General features: G+C 37.0%; 1 protein-coding gene across 1 annotated transcript in view; it reads left to right on the plus strand.

Moving 5' to 3' along the window:
* Positions 1–23,027, plus strand: part of MOXD1 (monooxygenase DBH like 1) — a 92,823-nt gene that overhangs the window by 55,621 nt on the left and 14,175 nt on the right. Inside the window, exons 5-9 of the mRNA XM_036903775.2 lie at positions 16,133–16,312; positions 16,580–16,682; positions 18,145–18,311; positions 19,401–19,592; positions 20,716–20,775. Of these exons, the coding sequence (XP_036759670.2) occupies positions 16,133–16,312; positions 16,580–16,682; positions 18,145–18,311; positions 19,401–19,592; positions 20,716–20,775 (702 nt within the window). The remainder of the gene's footprint in view (positions 1–16,132; positions 16,313–16,579; positions 16,683–18,144; positions 18,312–19,400; positions 19,593–20,715; positions 20,776–23,027) is intronic.

Below are 23,027 nucleotides of genomic sequence, written 5' to 3' on the forward strand. Positions count from 1 at the left end.
CTTGATATTTCTTGGTCATCTTTCCAAGTCCATCTTTCATCTCCTTAAACATTTCAATATAATAAATAACATTAAAAATAAATATACAATAGTTATTTTTTATTTTATGTTTGATAATGCCAATAGCTCAAGTCCATGGGAATCTATGTTATGGACAGTCTTTTATTTCTCCAAGTGTTTGCTAAATTTTTTCCCATGGTTAACCTAATCCAAGGGAAGCACACGGTACTAGACTGAGGTTGCTTCCTTCAGGAAGTATTTTATTTGTATTTGCTTTTGCTACATGCCAGTGGATGCAACCCATGAGGGACCCTTTCTTTTCTTGGTTTGGAATTTTCCTAGTCATGCAGAGCTATAAATTCAAATCCTACTGTTGCATGAGGGTGGACCTATGCTTACACATCTCCAACGGAGAATATTGTTATTTTTCTATCCATGTCTAAGTCAGCTCAGGATACCATAATAAAATAACATAGACTTGGTAAATAACAGGAATTTATTTCTCACAATTCCAGATGCCCAGAATCTAAGATCAAGGTGCTGCACGGTAGGCTTCATTCTGAGGCTCTCCTCTTGGTGTGTATGTGGTGGTCACTGCACTGCCCATATGAACTCTTCTTTGTGTGAGCGTGGCTGGTGGGGAGAGTGAAGCACAAGCTCTCTGGTGTCTCTTTTTGTAAAGGCCTTAATGCCATTATGAGGATCCCACCTTCATGAACTTTCTAACCTCAGTTGCCTCCTAAAGGCCCCCATCTTCAAATACAATCTCATTGAAGGTTAGTGCTTTAACATATGAATTTGGGGGGACATAAACATTCAGTCCATAATAACCCAGAATGTGGCTGAGACAAACCATTTTTTTCATTGGCTGCCTTTGCTAGGTGTTAGATTTTTCTAGTCTACTATTTTAGCAGAGTTTCATCAGTTTGGAGGGTCTGGGCTGTAGGTCTAAAAGGGTACAGAGGGAGGACGTTTATATGAAGTTCATGTCTCCCTGCCTCATCCTATTAGCCTATCCTGTGACAGTTATTCCTAGGATCATAGTGTAGACATATGTTTCCACAGGAACCTTAGTTTCTGTTTTTGTTTATCACTTTTATTTCAATCTTATATCTTTTACTTTTACCTTTGGGAAATTTCCTCAATTTCTTGTTGAGCTTATTAATACTTTTTAATGCACTCTTTGGTATTAATGGAAGATGTGTTGGCAAAATTGTTTTTCCCATGACTCTTCTCTATTTTAATCATTGATAATAATTACTTATATTGTAGTCATTTTCATTATCATTATTTTATTATTTTAACAATAAATTCATGTTAAACTATTAACATTTTGGTCAATTTAGAATGCACACTCCCCACACTGGAATAAAGATTTCCTTTAACTAAAGAATACTTACTGTATATTTCTTGGCCAAGTAGATAAGGCACTTGACTGCCACTGCACAAGTTCCTGGATGCTTAACTTTTCAACAGCCATGTCCTATGGAACAACTCAATTCTCCCATCACTTTTCTGTGTTCGAATTGTTGCAAGTCTTGCACAATGTTTGGTGACATCATTTGTCCTTGGAAGGCCTTTTTTTTTTCTTTTTTTAGTTTTGAGAATCCAGATATTTTCCAACTGAAGAGTGTTCAGGACATCTAGCTATCCTACTGGAAACTCAAGTTCTGATGGCTGCAATTCAGTTTTGCCAGATTCAGGATGAAGAAGGCTGGAGTGCCATGACCGCTACAGAGAACAGATATTCCTAGTAATATGATAGGATCACAGAGAGCATGGAACTTATATGGCCAAGAAGTAAGCTTCTCTTGAGGCAAAGTGGAAGTACTGGATTTTGGCTGGAGGAATGGCATGATTTGTTGAAGAGATTTTAGAATACAGGTTAGAGCCAGGTTAGCCTGGACATGTTAGGACAGCATGTGTGAGAGGAAAAGGCAGTCCCAGCTGGGAAAATGGCCTGGGATGTAAGGAGAGAATGCTCACAAAGGTTGTCATGGAGGTATGAGTTAAAACATTTGGCAACCTATTTGATGTTAGGGGTTAGAACTTTAATAAAAATCCAAAAGAAGTGATACTTCATGGGTAGAGAAGATAACAATTTCTTTTTTGGAACCATTATCATAATTTGACTTGTCAGCTCTTTTTTAGAGCTGCCAAGAAAGGAGATTGGCCACATTTCTGAAACTGCAAAATTCTCTTTGAATACTGATGCAGGTTGTAAATGAAATTTAGGTTGGGTATGGCTTTATCTGATTGAGAAAAATATCGAATAAATCACCCATGCTTTTTATGTTTGCTATATAAGTAGATCCACTTTTAATTTAATTTCTATGACTACAGACCTAAGAACATTTAAACTCTGATAAAAAGTGTTAATTGAAAAAGTTATTTTAGATTGAATTTAAGGGAGTTGGATGACATATTTAGGAAAAAAAGCTGGTCAGACCTTTTCAGACTAACAACCTCCAAGTTTGTCCTGGACACGCACCGTGCTGATGAGATTAGCAATCCAGGTCACCTTGAGTACCTAGTGGGAATGGAGGAATGTGCTGGATTAAGTGGGGCAAAGACAAATAGCAAAATAAAAATAAAAAGATTTTAGTTAATTCTGGGTGGTTGTTACATGTACAATGTTATAGTACTTTCTCTGTTTATATAAGCTTTAAAAATCAAAAGCAAGCAAATAACTTCAAAGACTAATAAGATACTTGCTTTGCTTGCCAGAAATCAAAATCTAGAGATTTACTTATTTGGATAGCTGGAAGGCAGCAGGGAACTTAAGAGCTTTGAAAAAGTGAAATCAATGTGAATCTATTTGCTAAGCTGAGAAAAGGCTTCGTGGAAAAGGGGTTATCCACTTAGAGAAGCGATGCAGCCACAGAAAACCAGTGTTTAACTCAGTCATTGACTGAGACACACTTCAGTCTGTTGTTTTCTCCTTTTCATGGAATTGCCCTATAAATGAGGGCTGCTTTTTATGCAGTCTCATGTTTAAAGAATAAAGGAGAAACTAAGAGAGGAGCCAGAATTACATAAACCATCTATTGGTATTCATTTGTTTAACTTCCCCAAAGTATGAAAGACTGTATTTCTTAATTGTAGTAATGGTTGATCACAAATTCTGTTAGGACAAGTTTGGTCTTTTTTCATTTTTTCAATTATTGCTTTTGCAATCAGAGGGCAGAAATCCGTTAAAAAAAAAGATCAAATGGCTCTTTGAAACAGTACTATAATATTCAAATACAGAATTGCATTGAACCTTATTCTGATTCCTTTTTGAACCATAGCTCCCCCTTCACACCTCCACTCCAGCCTGTATGAATAAGAAAGGGAAATCAGCACAGCAACCCAGAGAATGGGATTTAAGCAGTCAGCCCTGGGTGCAAATTCATGCCTCAGTAGTTGTGTGAGTTTGTTCAATTTATTTAACTGTGCTTCAGTTTCTTTGTCTGTAAAACCAAGACAGTAAAATCTGTCTCCAGACTGCATGAAGATTCGATGAGATTAAATGTGATAATATGTGTGATGTGCTTGGTGTATATAAGTACTCACAAATGATAGCGAGTATGGATGCCACAGACCTATATACTTCCTGTGGGACTCATCTTTACCTGACCAGAGAACATAAGCACCCTGATAATTCATCCTTATATCTTCAATGCAGTTCCTGACAGTGGTGCTGAATGAGTGTTTTTTTGGATAAATGACTCAAATCTAGACTCAAGTCAATGATGGTGAGTTGTAAACTATATTCAGGAAGTCTCTCTTATCCCGGGACAAATGAACTTTAAACGTGTGGCACTGTGGATTATGTATCTAATTTAAAGGCTGAACTGAACAGCTCTGCCTGCTATTTATAGGTACCTCAAAGAAGAGGCCAAAATTCAGTGAAGTAAATGACGACTTGAAGACCTGCCTTTATTACCTGTTCTAAAGCAACATTATTTTGTATCTTAGAGAAAAATACTTAACATTAACAGCAGTTTCTCCTTTCATTACAGGATAAAACCTAATATACTTTACATCTAAATTAACTTGAATTTAAAGAGCAACGAATTCGAGACCTCTGGAAAAAGCTAGCATAGAACCCTGCATGAGACAACATAATTCATATATATTGCCTCCAATTAGATCTCATCTTTAAACTATGCCTGAAGGAATACAAATGCCATGCAAAGATTATATCCCTATTTCCAGAAGAAAAAAAGATGGTCTGTTTATTAAATTTCTCCAGGAAATACAACCCTTAAATTCTGATGAATGAATGCTAAAATAAAATACTTTATTTAAAACTGTCAAACTTATTATGATGAATTACATATAAACACAAGTACTCAAAGTTTCAGTATGTGAAAACAAGTTTTAAAAAGTTAGTTTTAAAATATGCTCCCTTACATTGGTAATTTTTTATGTCAATTGTATGGGACTAAATGAAAAACTAAGTTTTTTCTTTTTTTCTTCACCTAATTTGGGGTGTGGCGTTTTATCACGAGTATCATCTGTTATTAATTAAGTTCTGTCCGTACATGGATGGAATTATAAGCCTTTAAACCAAAACAACAACAACAATAACAAAAAACAATCCCCTCTCCCCAGCAACAAACAACAAAGTCGGGCTAGCAACTGTAACTTCAAAGGATACCAAGAAGCAAAAAACAATCCGGAGAGACAAAAAATGGTGCAGAACCAAGGAAAGTTCTCAGTGTCTTTGCCGGGACTCCCCGCCAACTGCCGCCCCCCCAGCAGCAGTGCTGTGCCTGCTCAGCAGGGAATCCACACAAAAGCTCTTTTAATTATTCTAGGCATCTAAAAATTCAGAGGATATAATGGGGTGTTCAGAGGAACAACATGTTCTGAGAATCTAACTCCAAATACATCCTGGTTAATTAGTTCTCTAAAACACAAATTGCAATCTAAAATATGAGAGGAAATAGATTATGTTGCTCTGTATAGGGAACTAAACATTTCTGAAGGTTTTTGGAGACTTTGTGTCATAAATTAAATATAAAGCATAAATACAGGACATGTGTCATACGATTCATAGATTATAGGTGGGAAATGTGAGATGACTGGTGAATGTTTTGTACATACCATGCGCTATGCAGGGTTTTCCAGTATCTTGTGAAATTCTCACAGGACCTTGTGAAGTAGAAAATTGAGACTCACAGAGTTGAATATCTTGTCAGGGTCCATTCAGCTAGTAAATGATGAAACCAGAGTTTTTAAAATATATTACAAAATTAATACTTGTTCACTGTAAAAATTCAAGTATATAAGTCTATAAGATGAAAAGCAAAAAAGCTAACTTGTACTATACAAGTTCTACTTCCTATAAGCCACATTAATATTTTTTTGTATTTTTCTGGAATTTTCCATACATATGTAATCATACACCTTTATGTTTATTTATGCTTATATATTTACCCCTCTCTCTCTATGTATATATTCTTGTTTTTATTTTTAGACCTCAATAGAATTACACATATATTTGACACTTACTTTTTATATTCAACAGTATTTTATACTTAACAGAAAAATATGTTCCACTATAGTATGTCTAGTTCTATCTTGTTCTTTTATAACTGTGCAGTAGTCCATTGTGTGAATGTAATATAATTCAGTTTACAGCAACATTAGATTATTTCCAGTGTTGTGACATTACATACTTTATTAGTTGGCTTGGGCTGCCAAAACAAACATCATAGACTAGGTGACTTAAACAGCAGAAGTTTATTTCTCATAGTTCAGGAGGCGAGAAGTCTAAGATCAAGCTTCATTCTGAGGCCTCTTCTCTTGGCTTGTAGATGGCCACCCTCTCCTTGTATCCTCACATGGCAGAGAGAGAGGACAGAGGAATCTTCCTTATCTCTTCTTGTAAGGACACTAATCCTATTACATCAGGGATATCTACCCTTACGACCTCTTCTGGCCTTAATTACCTCCATAAAGGTCCTCTCTCCAAATACATTTACTTTTGGGGGTGGGGTCTCAACATGTGTATTTTGGGGGGATGCAACATTCAGTCTATAACACTCTCTCCAACAATGCCTATTAAACTTGAAATGTTGCCAGTCTAATAGGTGTAAAAGAGTATGCCATTTTCTTTTTCATTTATACAATTATCAGTGACTTCTAACATGTTTTTCTCTGTCTGTAACCACTTGTATCTCTTTGCAATGAATATCTCATTCACCCACTTGGCCCATTTTTACTATTGGGTTTTTTTTGTTTTCAGAGCTTTTTTATATTAAGGGAATAACACTTTTCTTGACATAAATATTTTCTTCATTGTTTTGGTAATTTAATGTTTATTTATATTCGCTCAACTGAGTGTTGCTTCCAATTCTTTCTTCTGTTTACCTTTAGTGCACTTCTCCAGGATAAGGGAATGGGTAGCCTAAAGTGAAGCTGGAGAGGTCATGCATTTTATTGCTCAGTTCTGTCTCCCTGTTATTCTGTGATGAGGAACTGTGTTCCTGCCAGATATTCCCCATCTCTGCATTTTTACCCTCCGTAAAATATATTGACCTATGTATGTCTCTCCAGTCTGCATAGGATTGGCAGAAGTGAAGATATATTCACAGACTTGACATTTGTATTTCTGCATTGAAAGGCATGTGTTAAAACTGTTGGGAAAGTTCTGAACCATTTTTGACAGTGTGAAACAGAGAAATCATATCTCTTTGGCTTTAAACAAACTGTGTAAACTTTAAATTCCATGTATTGCTAGAATTTGAAATTAAGGTTATCCTAAAAAACAATTCAATGTATCATTTAAAAACAACTCACAGTTATAAAGATGTAAGCAAAAGCATGTCAAAACCTAACCTGCAAGATTTAGTCTTGATGCTATATTTTCGTAATTAAAACAGACACAAATAATAAAGCCTTTGAAGAAGTCTGCTCCATGTAATGAATTGGCAGCAAATGGTAAAACAATGAGCTGCTATTCCAACTAAGGAGGAAAAAAAAAAACTCATGTATGAAATAATTTCAACCAATAAAAATGATATATGAGCTAAGTTGTACAAAATTGGGTAGTTTTCAACTGCTCACTACAAATTATTATGTACTAGATACATTTTCTCCTTTACTTTTATAATGGATTACAAGTTGATATGTACTTCCATTTTATAAATAAGAAAACTGAGTTTCAGTGGGGTTCAGTAATGTGCCTCAGGTCACACAGCTAGTTAAGTGCCAGATGTTGGATTCCAAACCAAGTCTTTGGCTTCAAGCTCCCCCATAGTACTGCCTCCCGAAAGGAGTTCAGATAAGTGAGGCAAGTTGAGCCAAATAATCAGACAAGGCATCCAAGGAAAACAAAACCTGGGCTTTCAAGAATGAGTAGGATTTTAGTAAGCAAATTTGAGTAAGGGGGACATATTGGATGGAGAAAACAGTGTGAATAAACATGGGAGTTTGAGCACAACACAGTGTATAAGGGAATGGATGCCTGTGATTGGGAGCTCATGCCTATGGGACTGGGTAGGTGACATCCAGCAAACGGAGGGTTCTGGGTGTTAGACAAAGAAGCATGGACTTGGAAAGCTACAGAAAGAGTAGAGTGGAGCCATGGAATGTTATCAGTCAGATGTAACAAGTTGAAAAGTGCTGATTGGAAAGATCATTTGGCGGGAATATGGAGTGCTGTCCCTAAAGCAAGCTCCTATACATCCAACAAGGATAAGTAGGTGGCTCTTGGTGTAATTCAGGTAGAATGTGTAGGAAGTGTGAACTCAGATGAATTCTGCGACTCAAAAATAACTTGAAGGACCTTATGAGGATGAGAAATGTGAAATAGCCTGAGTCATGTTGCTTTGCGTGTTCTAAATATTCAGTGTTCTCAAAATATTAGTTTTTCAAACACACTATAGAATCACATTGTAGAACTTAGCTATTAGTTATTTTGGGAACTCTTTCTTTTTATTTTTCCAGAAGTTTCAACTAACAAAGCTTCTAACTTAATCCAGATTTGGGGGGTCTTCTCATTTATCTTCGTCTAAAGAGGGGAAAGAAACAAAGAGTGACTGAAGATAACAATTGTCATTGACAATTGCTATCAGAACCAAACCCATTTACTTACACTGAATGTTTCATGGCCCAGCCAATAAAGATAAGACCATATCAGTGTGGTGATGAGGAGGGTCCTTGCCTGATCCAGGTCAGCAGAGGTCAAATTTGGGCTCTGACACTTGGGCAAGTTTCTTAACTTACATGTGCTTTATTTTCCACATCTATAAAATGTGCGGTAGTTCTATTACCTAAGCACTTAAGACTACTTTGAAGATTAAGTATATATTCACTTAATGTATACATTTACCTAGTCTATATATAGACTAGAACTTTGGAGCCTGATGGAAAGAGCGAGCTAGTGTGGTGTGACTTGCTTGCTGTCAGGTCACACAGTTGTTTAGCGGCTCGGCCAACAAGTGAACTTGGTGTCTTGATCTCCAGGTCTTTCGCTGCTCCTGGAAATTGAATTTAAAATCTCTTAGAAGAGGTAAGTGACTTCTAGCTTGTTGAAAATCTCACTTAATGGAAAATTAATATATATGTTAATGTAGGTCTAGAAGCTACCTTAGAGTTCTGAATAGTCTGTTAAAAATTCAAAGAATAATATACACACTAAGCATGCTGTATTATAAACTTTCTTAAGATAATTTTCTGAGTTTTTTTTTGTTTTTTTTTCTTGAGGTGTTTAGCAAAGGAATCTAATTAATTCACATTCAGAAATGAATGACTGTAAATCATAATGTTACCTCTCTCCTGGGTAATTGTGTATTCATCAAACAAAGCAGCCTTAATATCAAGGAATTACGTGGAATTTCAGGAATTGGTAAACAAAGGAGAGACATATTTGTGCATGTTACAGGGGGTGATTTTATTCCCCCATAAGGCTTTTCAAGGGCATTTATTAAAGTAACTTAGTTATTAACTTACTCAGATCCAATTAAAAATAATATATAAAATGAAAGTATAAGCCGAAAATAAAGTCGTTGTATGTGGTAAGTGTCCTAAGAGGAAAAAAAAAGGATTTCTAATAGCACATATATAAGTACACAGACATATTGCTGAATTGATAATATATAGTTACTTGTGTTTGATTATTAATCAGGGCTCTTAGTTGCAAGTAACAGAAACCCAACTTGAGCTATCTTAGGTAATAGGACAGTATTGACTTATGAAATAAGGGGAGAAGTTGAATAAATAAGCTACAGAATGGAGAGATATAGCTGGTTTCAGAACAACTTGAGTTAGGTATTCAGACCCTGCCAAACTCTCTGGTCTTGTCTTTGGAACTTTTCTGTGTGGTGACTTCATTATATCTCATTACACATAGTGACTTCCTCCCAAATCTCCAGCTTCTAGAAGGTTATGAGTTCATGAATTTTTCATGGTTTGAAAATCTCAAGAAAAGATTATGGGCTGGGCATCTGTCCCTGAACTGGTCTGTGGCTGGCAGGGTGTGGCCATGCATGAAGATAGTAGTTGCCACAGAATTCAAGATTGCCGTAGGGGGTAGTTATTTTCCAAAAGTCCCCTCTCCTCCAGTTCTTCCCTTTTCTTACTCTCTATCTCCCTGGGCTCTAGCTGCCTAGTCCATTGAACCTGGGGCCTATGACACCACATCGGCAAGTCAGGTTTTACTTTGAACCCTGACCTTTTTCAGATGGATCACCTGTGGGACAACACTATCATTGACTCGTCCAGTTTGGTTGCCCCTTGTAAGTAGGATATATTGTCATGCTGAAAGGGCTTTCCCCATTAGGGCTGAGGATATAGAGGGAGAGAGGCAGATAGCCCTATCCTCCCATAGTCACGTGAGCACATCAGCATGACTTATAATCCAGTCTACACTGCTAGTTCTGGCTGAAGTGTGCTCACAGGCAGCACTCCTGTATGAGCCAGCTGCCCTTTGGATAACCTTTGTCAGAGATGGTTTTCTAGCTTTCACATGGACAACAACCTTTGCCTCAGGTGGGTATGTAAAGCCCGGGTGCCAGGGACAAGCACCAGCAGGAATAAAAGCGTTGGGATTTACCAAATTTCCAGCTCATTACAGATTCCATCCATTACCTCTCTCCTTTTACTTTTTAATTTATTAAATTGCAAGTTGTTTTTGGAGAGCTATGTTCCACTCATGTTTCAACAAGCACCATCTTAAATGGGTAGACTTGGAAGAATAAGTATAAGAAAATTGGGCATCAGAGTGCTAATAATCTCCTGTTTATCTCACCCTGAGCTCAGTATACTTAGACAAGTTGAGAAGGGCACTTTATCCCTTTGTTTTACCCCCCAAAATAAAAACAAAAGGCATATACAAATAATGAAACTTACTTAATAGCATGTAAGGGAAAACAATGACTACTTTCATGTCACAAACAAGTGAAGGGATAATCATGACCTAGTATAAATGTACAAATTTGCAAATTCCTTGTTCATGATGAAAAAATTGAGAGTGGGGTATGTGTCAGTTTCCTAGGGCTGCCATAATAAATAACCTCATGCTGAGTAGCTTGAAACAGCAGAAATTTATTCTCTCACAACTCTGGAGGGCGGAAGTCCAAAATCAAGGTGTTGCTTGGGCCATGCTCCTTCTAAAGGCTCTAGAGAATCCATACTTGCTTATTCCAGCTTCTGGGAGTTTCTGGTGTTTCTTGCTTGTGGCAGCCTGACTCCAATCTCTGCCCCCATCTTCAAATAGCCATCTCCTCTCTGTTTCTGTCTGAGTCTGAATTCCCTCTTTTCTCTTCTATAAAAACACTAGTCATTGAATTTAGGACCTACACTAAGCCAGTGTGATCTCATCTTAATTAATTACAGCTGCAAGGACCTGTTTCCAACTAAGGTCACATTCTGAGATTCTAGGAGGATGGAAATTTTGAAGGGACACTGTTCAGCCCAGCACAGAGGAATTAAGCAAAAAATATGTTTCTTTCAGCAAGTGTTATTGTTCAGGTGATTGGTATTTGTAGGTTGCAAAAGCATATGGATTCTTAAGTTTGCCAAAGTTCAGTGGCTTTCTGGAAAAGTCCTTTTGAAACTGAATCTGTTTCACAGTAGCTACTGGTGAGAGAAGAACTGCAGGCAGACATCATCTTGTCAAAGTCCCCTTACCTTCAGTGATAGAAAGATAACATACATTTGCCCAAAGATTTTTTTTACCTCCTGTTCTGACATAGTGCCTTGGTTTTAAGTTCTAAGGTATTCTGAGACACTAGAAGTTTTTTGCCTTATCCCTATCTTACTCTATTTTCTAGAATAAGATGACACCAAGTGAGATTCTTGGACCACCTCATTACTTTATATAATTTCTGCATACTATTTTTTACTGAATATGTAGAATCAGTTGCTGATGTTGAAGATTTTTTAGTCATCTGTCCTTTGCATCAAATTTCACCCCAAGTGGAATCTGATTCATTCGCTAAGAGATGATTAGGAGATAAGCAGAGATGCTTAAAGGTTTGCAAGGGCAGCAAAGTACTCCTTACCTACACTGAACAGGTTATGCCCAGCCATAACCAAAGAACAGATTTCAGAGCAAAACAAAGATTGATGCATGAAAGCAAAAGTGTGAATCATGAATTTTGAGGTCTTACATGAATGGCTGTGAAAGTATCATCAGTATTCCAAGTGGAGTATTAAAAAGGCATATTACAGGGTGATCCACAGTTGTGAGCCTCTGTGTCAGTTGTGAGGGGCAGGTGAGTAAGTAGTTCAAGTGAGAAAAAGTTGTGGGTTGAGGGACTAGGAAGGTGTGAAAGAAGAAAAAAGCAGTTCCAAGGGAGCACAAAATAAACAATTCCTGGGTGGCTTATAAGCACAGAGTAGGACAATGGGATTGGGGTGCTAAAGTGAAATGCAGGGTAGGTCACTGGAGTTGAGAATCAAAAATTAGGAAGCAATGAGTTTGATGACTCAGTCTCATTGATGTTGGCTTCATGGAAAGGGTAGTATTCATTTCATTTCCATTCAATAAATAATTACGAAGTCACCTGTGTGTGGCAGGGACTATGCTTGACATATTTGATCTGGATAAAGAGGGTAATAAAAGATGGGGTCATGAGGAGCAATATAAATATTTGGGCTTGTCAATTTCCAAGTTCAGCTTTATGGTTGATGCGAATTTCCACCGTGGTCTTAGCTGTGCATGAGCAGCTCTTTTTTTTCTTCTTTTCTTTTTTACTGCTAAGTCCTCTCAAGAGTACCCCAAAATTCTAGTTACTTGAACTAACTGAAGGGACTAGTTAAGTCCTTAACATCCTTCAGATCGAAGTCTTTCTCTCTCTTTTTCATCAGCTTGAGTTCCTGGCTGTTCCTTTATTATGCTCCAAGGCTAACAGATTACACAGCTTCCAGGCCATCCTTGCCTGGCCTCTGTTGCATAGGAAGGTGTTATCTGTTCCTGGGTCTGTAATTCCCACCTATGCACAAGAGCACAGTGATGAATAACAACATTTAATGTGTTGTCATGTGTTTGTGTCATTGCCACCCACTTCCATTTTATGTATTTCTTCTGCAGTCATGTAGCCAGCCTAAAACAAAAATTAAATGTTCATTCCCTTCTCAGAAGTACCATTTTATCTATATTTATATGCTTTATGTGGCCATGACCTTTCTTGACAATTTCTTTAAGTTTAATTTTTTATTTTTTTGAATGGAGACAACTTTGGGCATTGCCATTTTGATTGTGATAATAATGTGACATCTGTAAAGTAACCAAAACAGGGCACCCTTTTTAAGGCTTGCCTCTGATAGCACTCATTAATTACAGCCTATGGGTCTCAGAAATACTTTTAATACAAAAATATATTACTCCACCATTGTTTCAAACCACCTATGCAATGAAAAGGAGAAGTCTTCCCAGCAGGCAGTTTCTGAATACACAAGAAAGAGGAGTGTTCAGTGCTCCCACCAGCCAACAAGCAGGACGTGATGTGGGACACTTTGAATGGTGCTCTCCAGTCTCGTCCTCAGCTGCCTTGGGCTAATGAAGAATATCACAAGGTGCTATGACTGCTTCAGAAGTTTGTGGGACTGGCTGAGGCAGCAGAAGGTAACGAGTGGCCATCATTTTGGGACTGGCATCACCAGGGTCTGTAAACATGGCAGGAAGTTTTGTGGGAAATTCTGTCTTCCGTAGGGCACCAAGAGCCAGTGGCCTGACCCACTCTGTAGAAGCGGGCCCGTTCCCTGGAACTTGTACCCTGCACCAGTGGTGACACCAGCCATAGGAATATTCCTGGTGTCTCACTTAATTATCCCATGTAGTCACCTTACAATTCCTTCTGCAGAAATTCTCTTATTCTTCAAGAGTTTGATAGCCATATTTTTTCTCCCATATTAGTGGCCCCTTAATTCAGCAGTTATCTTTGCACATAATTCCCAGTCGCTTCTCTCTTTCTTTGTCCCTTTCATCTCTATCATCTTTTCTCTTTTGCCAAGGGCTTTGCTTCTTCCAAGCCTTCTTTACGTCTCCTAGAATCGGTGCTCGGGTTTTCATGTAGAGTTTCCTTGTTCTGTGAGTGTGAGTGTAGTGTTTCTTTAGGAAATCCTCATTTTCTAGGCTGTCCCCTCAATTTGCAGTCTGGAGGTTGGATTACAATTTAATTTTCCTTGAAACCCTCACCAGATTTCGAGGAGAAACCTTGTGATTTGGCCTCCTTAGGAAAGAATAGACTGAAAGGCCATGGGTCCATCTTTTCACCCTGACAGCCACGGGGCACTTGGCCTGGGGGGCAGGGAGGCCAGGAGACCCCTCCTCCAGGCCTAAGGCTCCCAGACTGGCATTGTTCCTCTGATGGCACTGTTGTGTGGGGATTCTTGGGAGTGGCTCCCAAAAGCACCTCCTGGCACTGGCTCTGTGGTGATACCACCCCGCTGCTCATGTCTATTGGCGACTTGCCTTCTTGAAGCCTTTCACCCTCCCTCTCACTGGCAGCAACTTCCAGAGTCCCTGGTACATCTCCAACATGTCTTCCGCCATAATGTGTTCCAGTTAGAAGAGTGCTGACTTTAGTGTCAAACCAGGCTGGTTTCAAATCTCCATCTGCCACTTCACAGCTGTGGTACTTTGGGCTTGTTGCCTAATCCTCTGAGTCTCTGTTTTCTGTTCTATAAAATGGCAACAATAACATTTAGCTTATAGGTTTGTTGTAAGTATTAAATGAAATATGTCAAGTGACTAATACAGTGGCTGGAAGATAGTAGGTGCCAAGTAAGACAGATGGATAGCTTGGAAGCTTGGTGTTAATTTCAGCACTTTCTACATTTAAAAAAAAACAGCAAACAACACCCACTCTTAAAACGGTTTTTTTTTGAGAAGTTTACTTGAAGGTCCTTAAAGGTAGGCACCACCCTGCCTTATATACTCTGCATTCACCCTTAGCTCTCTTTTTGCTGTGCTTGGATGAAGGTGAATAGTTTCTGTAGTTGCCTTGGCAAAAGCCAACTATCATTTGCCCAGTGGCTCCTTTCCAGGACCTGCCCTGTAGAGATCAGTATAATCTATAGGTTCTGCCTGAACTTAAAAGGCACCTAGTGAAGACCTCACATGTGCCTGCATATTTACTGTGGCCTTATTAGCAGTGTCCTGTACCCTCTGGAGTACTGAAGTGTCCAAATAAATTAAGTCTCATACAAAAGCTCTAACTAGATGAGAAAAGTAAATAAGATATAATGGAAATTCTGGGTTACCCTTCTGTCTATTATGCAACCATGCTTGAACAATAACAGTCAATAGAAAACAGTGTCTGCCTTCAGGGTCTTTTAGAAACAAGACAAGTGCAAACAAAGCCATGTGCAATGTCATTTCTGTGAATGTGATGTTAAGAAGGTATGTGTGGATTAAGTATGACATGACTCACTATGCAAACAAAAGAGAGCTGCGTTTAAAAACTTGATCCCTGGCTGCCTGTTCAGATCTCTACCTACTACATGCTGTTCCCATCTTTGGCTGCTTAGATTTTCCTATCAAAAAAAAATTATATAAAAAATCAAAAGGAGAAGCCTTAGGAGAAAATAGCCAAAAACACTTCATCTTTATATGCATGTCTAAAGCAGAGAACAAGCAAGGGTTTCAAAATGCATTGGCTGCACTTCAGTAGCTGGGATTAAAAGCAGACATGTTAATGAGCTCTAAGACAGCAAAACTCTTGGAAATTTAGGGGCAGAAGAACAGAAGGTTCAAAGAACCCTGTAACTGGTGGCAGCATTGAAAGCCCAGCTAAGCTATGTATACAGCTCATGCATTTTCTCTGGATATACGGCTCTTTGGCATATTGGGATGAGTCTAGAACATTCTGAGTTCCTGGACTGAAGCAGGCAAGCATTACGAAGGGAACGTAGAGAAGGGACAGTGGAAGGTACGTGCTCACATGGATCATGCTTTCAAAATTAAGACCAACTCCACTGCTCACTCTTTGTTCACTGGTTTCTAGTTTTGCTTTCAGTTGAACAGTGTCACAGCAGCACATCAGTACAATATTTTTCTCTCCCAAATTGTAATAGTAAAATTCTTATTAGACTTTGATTTTAATTACTAAAATAAAAAATACCCGCTATTGAGCCCTACTTTGTGCCTAGCACTAAGCTCAGCACCATATAAATAGGCACATGATAGAAAGATGGTAGGTGGATGATGGATGGATGGTAGACAAATGAGACACCACCTATCACCTCCAGTAGGAATGGGTAAAGAGAACGTTTTGGGGTGGAAGAGAGGGAGTTTACACCTATAGCCTTGATTTTTTTTTCTATGTGGGGTAAAGGGGGGAAGGGAAGCAAGGGTAAAGCAAAGTCTGGAAGGAAGTTTTTAAACAGTTGGTGTGCGGAATGGTAAGGGAAAAAAAGTGAGATAAAAAACAAACAGTAGATTCGTAAACTCCTAGGATTCTTGCAGTAAATGCTTATCTCATCTTTATTGCCTTTGTCCCCTTCATCATCACCATCGACATCATTGTCATCATCTTTGGAACGAGTTGTACTGAACCACATAACCTTTGTGTAATTGAGAACATCATACCTTTGAACAACTGAGAATCATATATGCTAGTTTCACGTTTAGCGTAAGGTGTTGTCGGGTGACTGCGCTGACGGCATCCTGCCTCTCTTTGTGCTTGTGTAGGTTGAGCCAGTGATACAGAGAGGCCATGAGAGTCTGGTCCATCACATCCTGCTCTATCAGTGCAGCAGCAACTTTAACGACAGCGTCCTGGACTACGGCCACGAGTGCTACCACCCTAATATGCCCGATGCGTTCCTCACCTGCGAGACTGTTATTTTTGCCTGGGCCATTGGTGGAGAGGTGGGGTTTATGATTCCTGAGATGTAACACTATTAATTTTATTTATCATGGTTTTTTTCCCTAGGAGAAAATCTCTGTAAGTAAAGCTCTGTAAACTATTTTCGATATGAGGTGGCTTATTTTTTTTTTTTGTTAGGAAGTAATGCTTTCTTTAAACCATTTTATTTTAGAGGAGTTCCCGAATGTTAAGATATCATTAAGAATGGTTGGTTTTTGAACGGAATAGAACTTTGAAGGACACAGTCTCATGGAATTTTTCTCATTTAGGGTTTTTCTTACCCACCTCACGTTGGCTCATCCCTCGGCACTCCGTCAGATCCTCACTATGTGCTCCTGGAGGTCCATTATGACAATCCCACATATGAGGAAGGTGAGTTTATTCTTCATATATCCTACCTTAGATTTTTATAAAGTTTTGTAACTCCCGTCTTAACGGAGTTGAAATAAAATAACATCCAGTGTTACAAAGAATTAACCTATACATTAGTCACCCAAATTAGGATACTTTTTAGAGTGAAAGAGGGTACTATTAATAATTACACTGAGACAATAGTCATGAACCAGTGCTGGACAGGGCAAATGGGCACTAGTGGTTACTAATGTTAAAAACAATTTGCATATTACTTACCTGGACATAGAATAATAAATGTTTCCCCTTTGTGATGTAAATTAGTTCCAAATACATGGTGCTGATGAAACATTTTCTTTCCAATCACACATAGGAAAGGATACCATTCATCTCATTAAAAAATATTAAGCATTTTGTTGTGTTATAGGCAAACCATAAATATACTCAGGAAATACTCAGTGACACTGTGTAATATGATATTGAAATGAAGGGTAAATGTTTACATTTGATTTCTGAATTTACTTTTCTAACATTCCAAAACCAAAAAAATTGAAAGATTCAGTATGAAATTATCACCAGAAACAACTCAAAGGTATTATTGTACATTGATTGGCACATTCATTCAGCAAATACTGAGCACCAAGTATATGCTGGATCTGTGCTTAATGATATATTGTGAGTGAAAAATAGACACAGTCTCCACATTGTGGAAATTATAGTACAGTGGAAAAGAGAAACAATAAAATAATCAATCTGATTAGTAAAATTATATTTATGCTAATTGATCCGAAAGTTGAATTTGGTAGTCGTAGGTAGCCATAGGCTGTGATGACTTGCAGAAAGGAGTCCATTAATTTCAGTTAGTGGAATAGATTTATGGAGTTTTTGGAACTCATACTGTCCCTCCTTAAACTATGTCATAGCAAGGATTGTGTCTTATTCATGTTTCATCCCCGCAATGCCTATAGTAGTGTTCTTCACATAGTAGATTCTTAATAATTGTTTGTTGATTCAAAGACTGTTTGCTGAATAACGAAAAGACTGGTGACAAACTGTAAAGTTAATCATTAGTGTTTTCTCCATCAGATGATTTCTTGACCAAGGGGTTTTCACCTCTATGTAAATGTTACTAGGCTTTACCTCAAAACAATATAAAATAAAATTTCTATTAAGTTATTCTATATTCTAATGAATGACTTTAGGATTTCTATTCTGTCTTTATGTCAGATAATGATGGAATATGAGCTAGGCAACACAAACATCTCTCCCATGGTATGCTGGGTAGAAAAAGATTGCAGACAATATGGTGCCTCCTCTTTTCATTCCTGTTTGTGAAGCTGAAGGTTGTCTTCCATGAATCTTTACTTGTATTCTTTTCCCTTGTGAAATTTTAAAGACAATTAATGAACCCATTTCAATTGAAAACAGAGAAATTTTTTTTAAAGAACTCAAACTCACTTTTAATAATATACTTTTGTTCCAGGCTTAATAGATAATTCTGGGCTGAGGTTATTTCATACAACAGATTTAAGGAAATATGATGCCGGGGTGATTGAGGCTGGCCTGTGGGTGAGCCTGTTTCATACCATTCCTCCGGGGATGCCTGAATTCCGGTCTGAGGGTCACTGCACCCTGGAGTGCCTAGAAGAGGTATGCTGCATGTGAGTCTGTGAGTTGCTACTTACAGATTCATCAACGCTCTTAGAAAACTGTGTTTGGAAAATTCCATGCTTGCTTATGATTAATCTTCTTGCTGTCATTCTGCAAAAGCATAATTTATACTTTTAGCAAAACCTGTGATTGCCTTTTTAAATCTTGAAGGCTACAGGTGGAATAGAATTCTGAAGACAATTACTTGCAGATGTTTTCCTACCTGCCCTACCTCCTTTGTTTGCTTTGTATTGGACATTTTATTTTATCTTTTACAATTTCTGCTTTTGTTTGTGGAGTCTCTTTCTCCCTTCTCAACTTTACCTTTAATCCATACTTGGTTTTTCCATTATTCATTTTCAATTTTTTCTCCTTTTCTCTGCTTTATGGTTTCCTTCCCTTCTTTAACCAAAGATAAAGAAAAATGAGCATAAAAATACATATTGGTTAACAGAAAACCATATAAAAGTACTAAATAATGGCTGCTTCCATTGATGGTTCTTTTTTTCTGGAATGAAAGTATTTCAATATGGATTATATTCTTTATGAATTATATGATATAATGGTTGTAGACAGTATGGCAGGCAGATAGAAAGATTATGCTCTTCTGAGTTATTTAGAACATAATTCAAATTGCCATGACATCACTTATTAGCTATACGACCATGGACAATTTATTTAATTCTACTCTCCCACTGGTTTTCTTATATGGAGAAGTGGAAATGATTTCTCCTTTTAAGAATTTTGATTTATGGGTTACTAAGATACTGGAATCTTTTTGCCAGGAGCTTTGATGGCCTCTTTACCTCCTAAAAGAGGAAAAAAGAAAGATAACTGTTAGGGATGGTTCCTAGGTCCGCAGGAAGCATTAATTCCCTTTCTTTTCTCGCTGCACATGTTGCTTCATAAAGATAACACTGCTACGAACAAGTCGTGAAAAATCCAAATTCAAAATGTCGGGCAGCTCAAGCATTCATGTACATTGCTTCAGCTTTTCTTCTCAGTTGTCCCTCCAAGTTTCTTTTGACATGAACTGTCTGAATATGCACTCACTTGGGCTAGCTGAGTTTCCCTCTGTGTCCCCCGCAGGCTCTGGAAGCTGAAAAGCCAAGTGGAATCCACGTGTTTGGGGTTCTTCTCCATGCTCACCTGGCTGGAAGAGGCATCAGGCTGCGTCATTTTCGCAAAGGGGAAGAAATGACCTCACTGGCTTATGATGATGATTTTGACTTTAATTTCCAGGAGTTTCAGTATCTAAAGGAAGAACAAACAATCTTACCAGTATGAATATTTTATTCTTTTTCACTGAATATTCTAAAAGCCATGAGATGTATCAGCTGAGATGTAGCGAGGCTTCTATTAGTTAAATGACTTGCTCATTGCATCGTATTTTTTAAGCCACCCACCATGGGCATTGTACAACTGAGAAGGAATGTGTTTGATCTGTTTTCCAAATTCAAAACTCATTTTTCTTAACTATTCCAAGGGGCAATTCCAATTGTTGATTTAAAAAGAAAATAAAAACTTGAGTTCGGAGCACTAAACATTTCAGTTAACAATCCTTTGGGTTGTAATTTTGGTAATGGTGGAATCAGAGGTTTCCTTATAGGCTTTTTGGGAGTTTCATTTCAATAAAAATCAATGTAAGGATAATTCTTTCATTTGACAAAGGTATTTAGATATAACTCATTACACTAGACCATGTAATCCAGTTTGAAACAATACTTGGAGTTATAGTGTGTTGAGATACTGATCCTTGGGCCCTCCGAGGAATGAGGTAGGGAGGGCAAATCTAGGGGTTAACACCCAGAACTAGCTGCCTCTGGGCCAAGAATAGCCTGTCATTCATCTGAGTGGAGAGTCATGAAAAATTATATTCTATGTGTGCTAATTTTTCAAAAGGCTGGAAAACACTGAAACAAAAAATGACTGTTACTTTGCCTTACAATTCTGTTGTAAGGAAATAAAGACATGACTAAAGACCCTCAAAGAAAATAATGGAAATGAAGAGATAGTCACAATAACTAGTACCTATGGCTAATATTTATGAAGGGTTTAATCCCTGCTAAAAAGTGAATGTGTGTTATGTCATTTAATCTCCTCGGAACATTTGTGCAAAATTAGTACTATTTTTACCATTATTTTTTAAGTGAACAAGTTGTACCCAGATGATCTATTTCATCATACAGCAAGAACATGGTGGAGTCTGGCCTGAGAGAGCGTTATTTGTTTACTTGCTTATTATATTAGCAATTCTAGAATTAAAAAGATCAAAGGTCTTCTCCTGAATCAAATTAAGTAATACATCCATTCACATAGCAGATTAAACTGTTGGCCTACAAGTGTACTAGATAGATAAAACAGTATAAAGTTCCAATCTGAAAGCTTTTCTTTTATGTTTTAGGGAGATAATCTAATTACTGAATGTCGCTACAACACAAAAGATAGAGCTTGGATGACTTGGGTAAGACAATTTTTATTATTAAGATTCATTTGTGAAGAAGGGGGAATAAACCTTGATTTTAGAAAAAAAAAAGCATTCCCATTTGGAAGCAAAATTCCTGTACATCATAAGCATGAAACATCAAAAAAGTGAAATAAGATCTCTTTTGGCATTTTATCAGCTTAATTAATAATACTTTGGTAATATTTGCAGTGTAATTTTTTTATTCTTTCAATGGAAAGCTATCTTTAGCCTTTTCGTTTTCCTTACCTTTATTAATAAAAGGCCTGTGGTCACTAATGACCATCTATTTGAATCTGGATTTAGATGAATCAAGACTTCAAGAGGAAGAATGAATTACATCATGTAAGGGCTTCTGATCCAAACAGAAAGTTTGTTCCAGCAGATTTACTGGGGAGTCCTGCTAAACATTCAGGAAACAGATCAATCATGCCTAACTCAGTCTCTTCTATGGACCACAAAAAAAGAGGGAATACCTCCCACCAACTCATTGTATGAAGTTAGCATAATCTTAATACTAAAACTTGGTAATAGCAGTAGGAGAAAGATCAACAACATGTATCTAATGGAAATATCTTTGACAGAGTATTGACAGACTCAAACCTATATTATATAAAAATGTAATGTTAGGAGCAATTTGGGCTTAGCTAAGGAATGTACAATTGTTTTAAATTAAAAAATATATTAATGCCATTCTTCAAGAAGAGACTGAAGGAAAAAACATATCATCACATCAATAGGGGCATAAAAAACATTGGTAAAATTTGTCAGTCATGGGGAAAGAAGGACATTTAGCAAAGCAGCAATAGGAGAGAATTGCCTCAACCAGATAAAGATTGGCTGTGAAGAATCTATAGCAAATATCAAATGAAGTGAAATACTAAACTTACTGCATTAAAATCAAGAAGATTATTACTTTTTATTAAATTTAATATTATTATTAAATATTATTTACTATTTATTATTAAACAAATTATTACATCATTACAAATTAATTGTTATTAAATTATTATTATTATTTCTATTCAACCTTGTACTGAAAAAAGAAAAAAGATGAGCTAGGGATCAGAGGAAGAAGCAGAGAAGCAAAACACATCATTCACAGATGCTATAATTTCCTACATCAAAAACTTTCTCAAAATTGGTAACATCTAAAATTGTTTTCATATATAAGAAATTATCTCAAGGAAATACAATTTAAAGCAATATTCTGTAGAAATAAAATCTAATATTAGATGTTTGATCACTATAGAAAATGTCTTTATTTCAAGACATTAAAGAACAACTAAAGAGATACTGTGTTCATGAATAGAGAGATTCAGTAAAATAAAGATAATCCTTGTACTAAAACTCTTCTACAGATTTGATATCATTCCAGTAAGAAATTTCAGAGACGTTTTATGATTTGGGAATCTCGTATCCTAAGAAATCGTCATCTAGTCATAGTTGCAAAGATTTTCTCCTTCTTAAAAATTTTTTTCTACAAACTTTACAGTTTTAGGTTTTACATGAAGCAAGCTGGTGCTGAAATCTAGGTAGGAGAGCAAAGGGTTAATAGTAGGCAAGACACTAGGGTAGACAAGCTACTAGATATGAAGGCTTATTTCAAAGCTATGGTAATTAATAGTGTGTTTTGGGTCCAGAGTTAGAACAGTGGAACAGATTAGGGATCCTGCAAACAGACCTGCAAATCCCCTATATTGAAACTTTGCTTATGATAAATATGGCAATCAAATAAGTGAGAAAAGATAGGCTTTTCACTAAAGAATTCTGGCACAATTGGGAATCCAGATGACCAAAATAAAATTATGTCTTTACCTTGCACAATGCACAAAAAATCAATTCCAGCTAGATTAGATATTTAAATGTGAAGAGCAAAATTTTAAAACCATCTGGAGAAAAGTATATGAACATATCTTTATGACTTTGAGGTAGCTGTGAACTTAAACAAAAACTTAAATGTACAAACTATAAATGGAAAGTTTGATGAATTTGACTGCCTTAAAGCTTTTGGTTACTAAAAACACTATTTAGGTGAAAAGATGAGTCTTGAAATTGAAAAATAAATATTTGCAATCTATGAATTAACAAAGCATTAGTATCCAGCCTATAAATGAAATTCCATAAATCAGTATCATAGGACAATATACAATAGAAAATGAACAAGAGATAAAAACGTTTCACAGAAATAAAAGCCCAAACAGATAAACAGATGAAAGGATGTTCAATTTCATTTAAAATCAGCATCATGC

This window comes from Manis pentadactyla, chromosome 12, assembly GCF_030020395.1.
Source record: "Manis pentadactyla isolate mManPen7 chromosome 12, mManPen7.hap1, whole genome shotgun sequence".
NCBI classification, from domain to species: domain Eukaryota; kingdom Metazoa; phylum Chordata; class Mammalia; order Pholidota; family Manidae; genus Manis; species Manis pentadactyla.